The sequence below is a fragment of the Papio anubis genome, chromosome 12 (assembly GCF_008728515.1).
Source record: "Papio anubis isolate 15944 chromosome 12, Panubis1.0, whole genome shotgun sequence".
Classification (NCBI taxonomy): Eukaryota; Metazoa; Chordata; class Mammalia; order Primates; family Cercopithecidae; genus Papio; species Papio anubis.
Genome location: NC_044987.1, coordinates 57,245,205 through 57,257,597, shown reverse-complemented (window position 1 = coordinate 57,257,597; position 12,393 = coordinate 57,245,205). Strand labels below are relative to the sequence as shown.

The following is a 12,393-nucleotide window of genomic DNA, read 5'->3' as shown; positions in this document are numbered from 1 at the left end:
TTAAGGGAGTATTATTATTTTTAGGTGTGAAAATGTGGTTGTGTTTTAGGGAGGTTTTCATATTTGAGAAATACATACTAAAATATTTAGAAATAAAATGATATAGTATCTGGGATTTGCTTCAAAAAGATATAAGAGAGAAAAGTGTCTAAGGGTTTAGATGACACGAATTGACCATAAATTATCATTGTTGAATACTGTTCCTCAGAATGTACTTTGGATAACAATGTGGCAGACTACAGGAAGCTTAAGGCAATTAAATAACTGCTGTTTTGAGAATGACATTTCAAAATGCTCTAAGACTATCAGCGTTAGTTGCTAAATATTTTAAAAATTTAACATGGTGATTTTCTCCCTCTCTCCACACAGGAACTTTCGAAAGAAGGTACCACCTATCATAGGTATTACCACACAATTTCATGCATGGTGGCATATTTTAACTGGCCTTGGTTCCTATCTTCACATCCTTTTCAGGTAGGAAATAGAGACTTTTTTAGCCTTGTACTAGAGTTTGGTTTTTTTTCTTTATTGTTTAAATAGGATGATGTAAATACTTTTTAAACACTAGAAAATTCACAAACACGAAAATTAAATAGTATACTCTTGGACAAACATTGGGTCAAAGAAGAAATCAAAAAATTAGAAAATACCTTGAGACAAATGAAAACAAAAATACAACATACCAAAACTTACGGGATGCAGCGAAAGCAGTACTAAGAGAAGTTTATAGAAATTAATGCCACATTTAAAAGGAAGAGAGATCTCAATGAAACTTTACACCTCAAAGAACTAGGAAAAGAAGAACAAATTAAGCCCAAATTTGGCAGAAGGAAAGAAATAACATGGAGCAGAAATAAACAAAATAGAAAAATTTAAAAAAATCTATGAAACTAAGAGTTGGGGTACTGAAAGATCACCAGAATTGACCAATCTTAGCTAGACTAACAAAAAAAAAAGAGACAGAAGACTCAAATAAATAAAATCAGAAATAAAAGAGACATTACAGTGCTGCCACAGAGATAAGAAGAATCACACAATTATATGCCAACAAATTGGATGACTTAGAAGAAATGGACAATATCCTAGAAACGTAGAACCTACCAAGACTGAGTTGTGAAGAAACAGAACAGACCTCTAACTAGGTCAAAACATTCATAAAAGTAAGCAAGCAAGACACAAACAAATGAAAAGACATCCTGTGTTCATGGATTAAAAGACAAAGTTGTTAAAATGTTCATACTACCCAAAGCCATCTACAGATCCAATGCAATCTCATTTAGAATTCCAAAGACATTTTTTACAGAAATAGAAAAAATAATTCTAACATTCATATGGAACCACAAAAGGCCATAGGTAGCCAGATCAATCTTGAAAAAGAGCAGACATGAAACATCACACTTCTTGATTTCAAAATAAACAAAACATGCATAACTTTTTTGTTGTTGTACTTTTCAGGTATTGTATTTTTTACAAGTTGAAAGTTTGTGGCAGCCCTGCATTAAGCAAGTTTATAGGTGACATTTTTCCAGCAGCATGTGCTCACTTCATGTTTCTGTCTTATTTCTGTAATACTGACAATATTTCAAATTTTATTATTATTATTATATCTGTTATGGTGATCTGTGATCAGTGATCTTTTTTTTTTTTTTTTTTTTTTGGAGACAGAGTCTCCCCCAAGCTAGAGTGCAGTGCCACGATGTTGGCTCACTGCAACCTCTGTCTCCTGGGTTCAAGTGATTCTCCTGCCTCAGCCTCCCAAGTAGCTGGGATTACAGGCATGCGCTACCACGCCTGGCTAATTTTTGCGCTTTTAGTAGAGATAGGCTTTCACCATGTTGGTCAGGCTGGTCTCAAACTCCTGACCTCAAGTGATAATCCCACCTTAGCCTCCCAAAATGCTGGGATTACAAGTGTGAGCCACTGTGCCTGGCCTGTGATTAGTGATCTTTGATATTACTATTGTAATTGTTTTGAGGCACCACAAACCATGCACATATAAGACAGTGAACTTAATAAATGTTGTATGTTTCGACTGCTCCACCAATTGACCACTCCCCAGTCTCTTTCCTTCTCCAGTCTCCCTATTCCCTAAGAGAAAACAAAGTTTAAAATAGGCCAATTAATAACCCTACAGTGGCCTCTAAGTGTTCAGGTGAAAGGAAGAGTTACACATCTCTCACTTTAAATCAAAAGCTAGAAATGATTAAGCTTAGTGAGGAACGTATGTTGAAAGCTGAGATAGGCCAAAAGGTAGGCATCTTGTGCCAAAGAGTTACCCAAGTTGTGAAGGCAAAGGAAAAGTTTTTGAAGGAAATTAAAAGTGCTACTCCAGAGAACACATGAATAATGAGAAAGTGACACAGCCTTATTTCTGATGTGTAGAAATTTCTAGTAGTCTGGATAAGATCAGACCAACCACAACACTGCCTTAAGCCAAGGCCTACTCCAGATCAAGGCCCCAACTCACTTCAATTCTGTGAAGGCTGAGAGAAGTAAGGAAGCTGCAGAAGAAAAGTTTGAAGCTAGCAGAGATTGGTTCATGAGGCTTAAGGAAAGAAGCCATCTCCGTAACATAAAAGTGCAAGGTGAAGCTGCAGCAAGTTATCCAGAAGATCTAGCTAAGATTATTGATGAAAGTGGTTACACTAAACAACAGACTTTTAATGTAGATGAAACAGCCTTCTATTGGAAGAAGATACTATCTAGGATTTTCATAACTAGAGAGGAGAAATCAATGCCTGGCTTCAAAGCTTCAAAGGACATATGTTGTGACTCTCTTGTTTGGAGCTAATGTAGCTGATGACCTTAAGTTGAAGTCAGTGCTCATTTTCTATTTTGAAAGTCCTATGGCCCTTAAGAATTATGCTAAATGTACTCTGCTTGTGCTGTATAAAATGGAACATCAAAGCCTAGATTACAGCACATCCATTTACAGCATGGTTTACTGAGTATTTTGAGTAGGTGCTCAAAAAAAACCGGTTGCTGAACAAATGAAGCATATACTCATGTCTTTTTTTTTTCTTGCTTTGTACATGCAGAAGCACTATGGTTAAGTTTGTCAGTACACCAGTTTGTATGAATTTAAAATGAATCTGAAAAGCCTTCCCCCTCCCACTTTTCTTTCAGTTTGTATACAAGAACACTTTACCTGAGATATAGGCCAAAAGTGAAGGTAAGTCCACTTCTTAGGTCCTGTGTGTGTGTTGGGGGTTTGGTACTGGGAGTATAGGATGGAGGTGGAAGAAGAAAGGGGAGTTTGCAAAGGTAGTGGAACAAACACAGGCTTTGGAACCAAAGGCATTGAATCTTTCATTTACTACTGCATGTTCTTGGACAAATCTCTTTAAGCCTTAGTTTCTTCAACAATAAAATTGAGCTGCTAATAACTACATTGCAGAGTTGTTTTAAAGATCAGAGATAATTTATATGCCCAGCTCCATGTTTGACAGTCAAAGCTTAATAAATTTAAATAAACTCAATAAAAATACTTTCTGATATCTGGTCCAAGACTAGAAGGAATAAACTGTGAAACTGTGCTTAGGCTACTAATACCAGGACAATCACTAGCAAACCTATGTATAGTCACAGCCCCATGGATTCTTTCTCATAGTTTTTTAAGGAATAACATGGAACAATTTTGTCTTTTCTCATTTTGTCCTAATTTGTCCCCAAACAGTTTATCTTTGGAATCTGGCCAGTGATCCTGTTTGAGCCTCTCAGGAAGCATTGATGAATCATTCCACCAAGAAAACAAGCACCTACCACAGACCTGGCAGAATAAATAAGGAAATCCTTAAAGATCTACAAGTTCAAATATGTCATGACCATCATAGCAGAGGAGTGACTTTCTGACTAATGCTGCCACCCACTCCACAAACAGAATAAGAAGTGAGGCCTGCTGGGTGTTTAGCTCATGGCATTATCTCATTTGTCCCCTCCTCCTTTCATGCTCCAGTTTATAAAGAAACAGAGATGATGTGTGTGTATGCTTCAAATGCAGAAACAATTGGGCTTTTCTTTAACAGGTTAACAGTTTGTGCTGGTTATAAGAAATTAATCTTTTTTTTCTTTTTGCCAAGGGTTGCATGTGAATTATACTTTTCTTAATATTTGATTAAATAATGCAAACAGTCAGCTAAGGGCCAACAAAATGCCATATCCAGATAGTTAGCTGTGAGCCAGCACTCAGCTTTGTCATATTTGATTAATATTGTATTAATCTCATGGATGGTTCTCAAAGGTAAGAAAAAAAGAGAGAGAGAGAAGAGAGAGTGAGCTAGCTGTGGGATTCTGTGTAGTTCTTCACCGTCTGTTCCAGGGCTAGTCAGAGGATCATAAGCAAGCTCAGACCTGCCCCCGGTTCAATACTTAACCACATCCCAGGATTTATGGTGTCTGCCTATGGCCACAGCCAACCAGAATGAGTGGGTCATCTTATAACCTTTCTGAAGCTCCATGAGGACATGTATAGAATGTTGTGCCTTCAGCCAGCTCTGCTCTGATCTTTGCAGATCTTTAAGTTGTCACCGTTTCTATGGCTAGACAAATAGGACTGGTGGTCTAGACTACCCATAGTTCATCCTCCTCACATAACTTAGTTGAAGTTGTCAGGGAATGTCATTACACTCCGATTTTTTAAATTATGCAGTATTTTCCAGTTCTCAAAGAGAGGTCATGGTTGTGCCCAGGGAAGTGTGTTGCGTTAACTAAAGCTAAAATGATCAGAATCCTATTTACATAAAGCATATTAAAATATCTGCTCCTTAATTTTCTGAAGGAAATAGATGTAAGTTTCTGTTACTTGAAACCTACAGAACCCACAAAAATTAGGGTGATAAGAAATGACAGTGAAATCTCATCGTAAGGCAGCTAGTTCTAATTTGCATTTGAATATATAACAAATTGCATCACTTTTCACAAACATAACACCTGCCTGCAGTAAAAATCTGATTTGACCCCTCTGCTCATGTATCATCATATCTGTAGCTCTGCATCATTTAGCATTTTTATGACTTTTTTTGCTTTTTATAAATTATTGTAAAATCCAGATTGTTTTTACCACATGATGACATGACTCAAGATTAAATCCTAAGCTAGTTTCAAAAGGAAAATCTTTTCTTCTTATGCAAAGATGGTAAAACACTTTTTGTCATTTTTTCCAGTATTCAGTAAGTAGCCTTTGTACAAATTTAAAACTAAAAACTATTCTGTTGTTTTTCTTCACCTACTAGCCTTAGTTTTTAACCAAGTATCCAAAGATGTCAAGTTGACATCCTTCCCTTAGCATGCCCAACAAACCATTAGACCATTAGACTGATTCTTCCACCTGCTTTTATGATCTCCAGGAAGAAAAACACTTGCCAAAACATGAAGAGAACTTTTGTTCTGCCTTAAGGGGGTATAAAACTAAACCATTTGAAGGCACAGCCCATAAGACTGTACTTGATTTTGCCCCGAGATTCTGACTTCTGGCTACATTTCACCTGCAGTTACCTGGGCTATCAGCCATCATACATTTTTAAATTCATTTGTTTTCCACCATTATATTTTTATACTTTTCAGTTAGATATACTTCTACGTAAAGAATACATATACAGTGTAGGATAAAGGCATGTCCTACATGGCAATGCTGTTAAACATGGTAAGACTGAGGTTCTGCAGAATTAAAGTCAGATTAAGGGTACAGAGAGCACACCTTGATACTGAGGCCATTTAGAGCAATTTGTTTAATGAGTGGTTTAGCCATCACCACCAGTGGCCACCTGTTCAATAAAATTGCCCAGCACCATAGTGGAGAGTCATCTACACCCCGAGGTGACCTGTAAGACTGGCCAATTCGTTGAAGACCCTTGTTTCTATTGGGAGAATGGAAAGCAGAAAGGGAAGTCAGGCTCTTTAATGTTCCAAATCAGCTGTGCCTCACACAAGGCTCTCTTTTCAACAACTAAGTAACACACTCAAGACTTTGTGTCTGTGCAGCATTTTATGGAAATCACTGGTGACTTATAGGATATTACTAAATTATCTTTATTTCAATAGCTTTATTTTTTCCTATTCGGATTCTAGGTATACATTACAGGGTTGGATTCCTCACTACCCCCTCCCACTGTCATTTGTTTTATTGGAAAACTTCATGTTAACTAGAGTGTACAAAAAGTCTGTTTCCTGCTGAGCCAATAATGATTTGTTTGCATATCACCTAATGTGAACAGTGCTTATCTGTGAACCCTACAGCAAATTATATTTTAGAAAATACTTTGTGAGGCTGGGCATGGTGGCTCATGCCTGTAATCCCAGCACTGTGGGAGGCCAAGGCTGGCAGATCACTTGAGGTCAGGAGTTCGAGACCACCCTGGCCAACACAGTGAAACCCCGTCTCTACTAAAAATACAAAAATTAGCCGGGCGTAGTGGCACATGCCTGTGGTCCCAGCTACTCGGGAGGCTGAGGCAGGAGAATTCCTTGAACCCAGGAGGCGGAGGGTACAGTAAGCTGAGATCACACCACTGCACTCCAGTCTGGGTGACAGAGCGAGACTCCGTCTCAAAAAAAAAAGAAAAGAGAAAAGAAAATACTTTATGAGGATGTAAAAGAAGCAATTTGCTTTCACATCTGAATATCCTTCTTGTGCCTCCATTTTCACTCTGAAAAACTGAAAGCAATTTGACTTTGATGTTTGTTTTTTTAAAGAATAGCTAGGTGAAAGGAGGGTAAGCGGATTGGTCACTCTGCCTGCCCACTATCTACTCCCCACCGTGGTGTTTCATGAAACATCCCCACCACCTGAAGTGATCTTTTTAATCCTTGTGATAGGAAATGCATTGATAATTAACAGGAAAAAAAAAATTGTTTTTAAATAATCTACAAATGAGAACCCAAATAGTAGTATTTAGTTTGACAGAAGTAAATCATACGGTTTAAATATAATGCAAAATTTCAGGACAGTTAATTTGGGCTTCCCTTACTCTAAGAAGGTTTTTCTTATAATAAGGATAAGACGTGTGGTTTAAAGAAAATTAAGAAACAAAAACTTCAGGTACATAATGCATGAAAATCTTTAAATGCCTGCAAAAATTAAGTTCTGTTATAATACCAGCCAGTTCTGAATTAGCCAATGCCCTAAAAGCATCTAACAATTTAAAGTTATCTTATGAGTCCTATGAAAACAATTATTTGTTGCTAAATTTGAGTTTTGGCTACGAACTCCATGTTTACGTGATAAGAAATTGCTTTGGCCCTGTGGTTTATGATGTGCTGCTGGATAAGTATTTATGTAAAACTGACATTTCAAAGAGAACCTATATATAATTGGAATTTCCACCTGTGTGGCTGTTTGCAGATCTACCTGTCTTCCATTTTGCATCCTATCAGTGCTATAATTAGTCTGATCACTTTGTCTTGTTTTTCAGTGTCTACAATTATAGCTTATTCACTAGGTTCTAACTATTTAAAAATAATGGGCCAGGCGTAGTGGCTCATGCCTGTAATCCCAGCACTTTGGGAGGCCGAGGTGGGGGGATCACGAGGTCAGGAGATCAAGACCATCCTGGCTAACATGGTGAAAACCTGTCTCTACTAAAACTGCAAAAATTAGCAGGGCCTGATGGCAGGCGCCTGTAGTCCCAGCTACTTGGAAGGCTGAGGCAGGAGAATGGCGTGAACCCGGGAAGTGGAGCTTGCAGTGAGCCGAGATCACACCACTGAACTCTAGCCTAGGCAACAGAGCAAGACTCCATCTCAAAAAAAAAAAAAAAAAAGACTAAAATTTGATTTAACGTAGTTATGACCCCTTTATGGAAGGAGCTGCAAAATGGAAAAAAAAAAAAAAAAAAAAAGGAATCATGTCATCTTGACCCAGCTGACTGGAAATTTTCAATACTGTCCTTTAACTGTTGCACTCCAGCCAGCCTGGGCAACAGAGTGAGACCCTGTCTCAAAAAATAATAATAATAAAAAATAAGGAAATACTTGTTAAAATATCTAACTATGTAATTGCTACATGGAGAAGCCACTGGTGGTGTTGAAGTCCTTGGGAGCATTCCACTGAACTTCACCATTTCTCCAAAATTATCAGCTCAGTCAGCTTCATATACCCAGATATGAACACTTCTACACTTGAAATTCAAACTGAAGGTAAATCTCTGACTTTGGATTGTAAACTTTTGCCTTGAGTATGAAACCTTGACATTGCTGAAAGAAAAGTGGAAACTGTAAGGGACAACAGGTTTCACCAAGGCACAGTCTTCTCTGATAGGCCAGCAGAGCAGCTAAGGAGAAGACAGATCACTCAAGAACTTAAGTCGTTTGTTAGCTACAGCATTTCTGTTGCTGTGATACACATTCAGCCATTTTGGAGGAAAGCTAAGCAGTACTGACCACCCATTTTCATGTACTTTAAATAACAAATATTATTTCTCAAGGTCTTCATTTTATCATTAAATTCAGCTAATTACTACCTGATTTCAAAGGCGGCTAGTGTAGAAGACTGGTCACAAGAATTTTTTTTTAAAATAGAAAACCCTAAAATCCAAATCAAGAAATTCAGTTACAGGCTGCAAGTGACCTAAAATTCCCCCACTCTAGCTCAGCAGCCATCAGTCAGTATAGCACCAGCCACAGGTCACTGTGCTCTGCATTCAGCTCCTTTTCAACCCTTACAAGACCGCTTCATTGCTTTAACAATGTAGTGTTGATACTTGAACTGAATTTAGTCATTGGTATCTTAAATATTCACAAAATTGTCATAAAGCTTCTGAAACATCTGGCAATGCCAGATCTGTAGGTCATCACTTTTAAATTGAGTTTGCAGAATTAACTAAAGTTGCAGCAGCCATATTTATTAGAGAAATCTTTAAGCATATACATATGGTTCCCTATAAGCATTCATTCAGAGATCATCTGTGCCTAAAAGAAAATGATAAAAATGTGTCATAATATCAAAGGGGTCTAGATTAGGGGTTGGTAAACTACAACCCATGAGCCAAATCCAGGCTGCAGGTGTATGGCCTGCAAGGTAAGAATGGTTTTTTCATTTTATTTTATATATATTTTTATATATTATTTATCTATCTATCTATCTATATATATATATATATTTTTTTTTTTTTTTTTTTTGAGACAGAGTCACTCTCTGTCACCCAGGCTGGAGTGCAATGTCAGGATCTCACCTCACTGCAACCTCCGCCTCCCAAGGTTCAAGCGATTCTCCTGCCTCAGCCTCCCAAGTAGCTGGGACTACAGACACATGCCACCATGCCTGGCTGATTTTTATATTTTTAGTAGCGCTGGGTTGGCCAGGTTGGTCTTGAACTCCTGACTTCAAGTGATCCACCCACCTGGGCCTCCCAAAGTCCTGGGATTACAGGCGTGAGCCACCACACCCAACTGGTTTTTATGTTTTAAAAATGTTTAAACAGAGAAAGAAGAAGAATATGCAACAGAAACTGTATGTAACCTGCAAAGCCTAAAATGTTTACTCTCTGACTGGGGAGTTTGCCTCCCCTGCTCTAGACCGTCAGCAAGTGGTACAGTGGTACAGTACAGTGGTACTGCCCAACTGCACTTCTCTGCAAGGTTATTCTAGTGTGCATTTGTCAGAATGAAAATATGTTATCCATTTAAGACATCTCATGTCTTTGTTGAATGTAATCACATGATTTGTATTTAATATTTACACAACCGAATTATTTTTTCACATCAGTTTTTCTAGATTGGCAATAGCCTGTTGCAAAGTGCCTAAACCTTTGAGAAAAATTACTATGTGCAAGGTCCATGATTTACTTTTCAATATAAAGGGAATTCCATTCTATACTATAAAATCCAAAAATGCTAGTTGCCCTCAGCTTTTGAGTTGACTTCCAAAAAGTTGAGATCTTTTAACCATTTTTTCTCATGTCATATAAAATGTGCCACATGGTAGTTGTCAAGCTGTGGTAGTCATGTACACTTTTTTCTTTCTTTTTTTTTTTTTAACTGTCTAAAAGGAAAAGTTCAAAGTCCTTTCCACAGTTAGTCTTGGCTTCTTTTGGATTTTTCTTTTTAGAGCTAAATTATTCATGCCAATGAATAAGTGAGTCTGTTCTAAGATATAGAGGCCATTATCTATTTTTGCTCAATGCACTCATGTGGCATTGTTCACCGTCATGTATTTCCATTCTTTTAATATTTGAGTCACTTATCAATGTGACCAACAGATAAACTGTTCAAGCTAATACAGCATTTCCTAACTTCATAGTTGTCGCAGATGTTTGTTCTAGTAGCGATTATTTAATAAACATACATTATACTGAATCTTATTAGCAACTAACTTATTTTCAGGTAATCTCAGTCTGCTTATTCACTTTTTCCATTTGATTTTCTAATGCCACAATCATTTTTCTAGAAAATAGTAGGATAATGTATTTTTTCCAGTCTACTAAAATGGAGACTATATTTCTGCATTCATTACCTCTCATAGGTGAAAATATTAAATTAAATGATATTGTTTTGAATAAGACTACTGGTAGTGTTTCATCCCTGATTTATATTTTTTAAATCTATACATTCATATAAAGGCAGGGCTACCATGTGTAATTGGAGAGTTCATGTACTACACAAAGGCACCCAGTTGAGAGAGGAAGGAGGGTGAATGAGGGGCTGAAATCTAGCCTGTGCTCAGCCTGTCAAAGATAGGGTTGCATCTCAGAGGACACATCTTTTCCCAGTTTGCTTAAGCTGGCAGTACAGGCCAGCAGCAAGCCTCTTCATGGAAATAACATCCAATCATTATCCTGGGAATTCTTTGTCACTGGGCTTCTAATACTGTACTGCAGTACCTTTCTACTCCAAGCCTGAGTATGTTACAAGGTTAAAAGCTAATCATTTTTTAATTAAACATTTATATATTTAAATACACAGCATCTTCATCTTTAGGAGCTGTGAAGTAAACACATGAACCGTCCAGCTTCACACAATGAAGAGGGACAGATCAGGAACAGAAAAAATGGTCCTGCATAAGCCATGTGTGTCTGTGGTTTATAACTTTAACTGAAGTACCATCTACAAGATGTAAAACAAATTAGAATTTCCTATAACTCACCTAGTTCCTCAAACCACAGCTTTTCAAATATTAGCTTTCTTAGTCAAGCCTGCTGGAATGGGTAGTTTTAGTCATTGCTGACCATATGGTTGATTCTTCAGCTAGTCCCTCCTTTGTGTGTCAGGGTGGGGCAGCCTTGACTGGATGAACAGATGGATGCTGGCAAGAGGTGAACCAGGAACCTTTACCTGACAAAACACAGACATGAGTGTGCAAAGCCATTTGGGATGTGCTTTGTGAAGGGAATGGCTGAAAAGGAATTTGGATGGCTTTATTTCACCCTGAACAGTACACACCTGCCTAACAAAGGCATCTGTCATTTGATTTAGCAAATTCTATGAACTTACTCTGAGCTTCTCTCTAGCGCAGTTCTGGGGTGGCCTTTTCAGCTTTTTTCCTTTCTTTTGCTCTAGACTGGAATGCAGTCTACCTCAAGTGGGTCTTCTTAGGTGAGACAGAAAGCAAGACCTGTCTCACTTGATAGCGTGGCCTAATCCCAAAGTAAGGCTTGATTCTCAAAGGAAATGAGAAAGCAGAAAATGGGGGGATCCATTTACTGAGCCCTACTATGTGCCATCCATTCAATAAACTGGAAGGTCTGTTATTAGGCACTAGGAATACAGTGAAAAATAAGACACATACCTGCCCTCATGGCACTTAGTGTCTCACAAGTAATTGTGCCAATTACATTTTGGATGAGTGTCATAAGAAGGGTATAGAGAGTTCTAGGAGGGAATACGAGGGAGCTGAAGTAGGGAAGACATCCCTGAAGACGAATATCTACACCAAGAACTGAAGGATGAGAGGTATTAAGGAAGGTGGGGGAAAGGCCGTTTATAGCAGAGGGAACCAGAGGTGAGTTTCTGGAGAGATGGGCTGGAATGACATCACAGGGCTTTAAAAGCCATCTTACAAATATGAATTTGGTTGTCCTGGTGCAGTGGCTCATGCCTGTAATCCCAACACTTTGGAAGACCAAGGTGGGAGGACTGCTTGAGACCAGGAGTTCAAGACCCGCCTGGGCAACACAACGAGACCCCATCTCTACAAAAAAAGTTTAAGTAGACAGGTGTGGTGGCACTCACCTGTAGTTCCAGCTACTCAGGAGGCTGAGGTGGGAGGATCGCTTGAACCCAGGAGTTCCAGGCTGCAATGAGCTAAAATCAACTGCACTCCAGCCTGGACAACAGAGACATCATCTTTGAAAGAAAAAAAAGAATTTGAATTTGGAAAGCCCTGGAAAAGATGGAGGATGGATTAAAGGTAACCAGTATGGATGCAGGGATACCAGATAGAGGAAGAACGGTGGATAGTGG

The 12,393-nt window shown here is 38.3% G+C and overlaps 1 protein-coding gene across 5 annotated transcripts in view; it reads left to right on the top strand.

The window, feature by feature from the left end:
- The window catches only part of ACER3 (alkaline ceramidase 3), a 162,623-nt gene extending 157,842 nt beyond the window's left edge, over positions 1-4,781 (top strand). For all 5 annotated transcript variants that reach the window (XM_017948779.2, XM_031653093.1, XM_017948783.2 and 2 more), the window contains 3 exons: positions 370-474; positions 3,127-3,172; positions 3,677-4,781. In XM_017948779.2, coding sequence (XP_017804268.1) covers positions 370-474; positions 3,127-3,172; positions 3,677-3,730 — 205 coding nt within the window. In that variant the 3' untranslated portion in view covers positions 3,731-4,781. The remainder of the gene's footprint in view (positions 1-369; positions 475-3,126; positions 3,173-3,676) is intronic.
- The last annotated feature ends 7,612 nt before the right edge of the window (positions 4,782-12,393 follow it).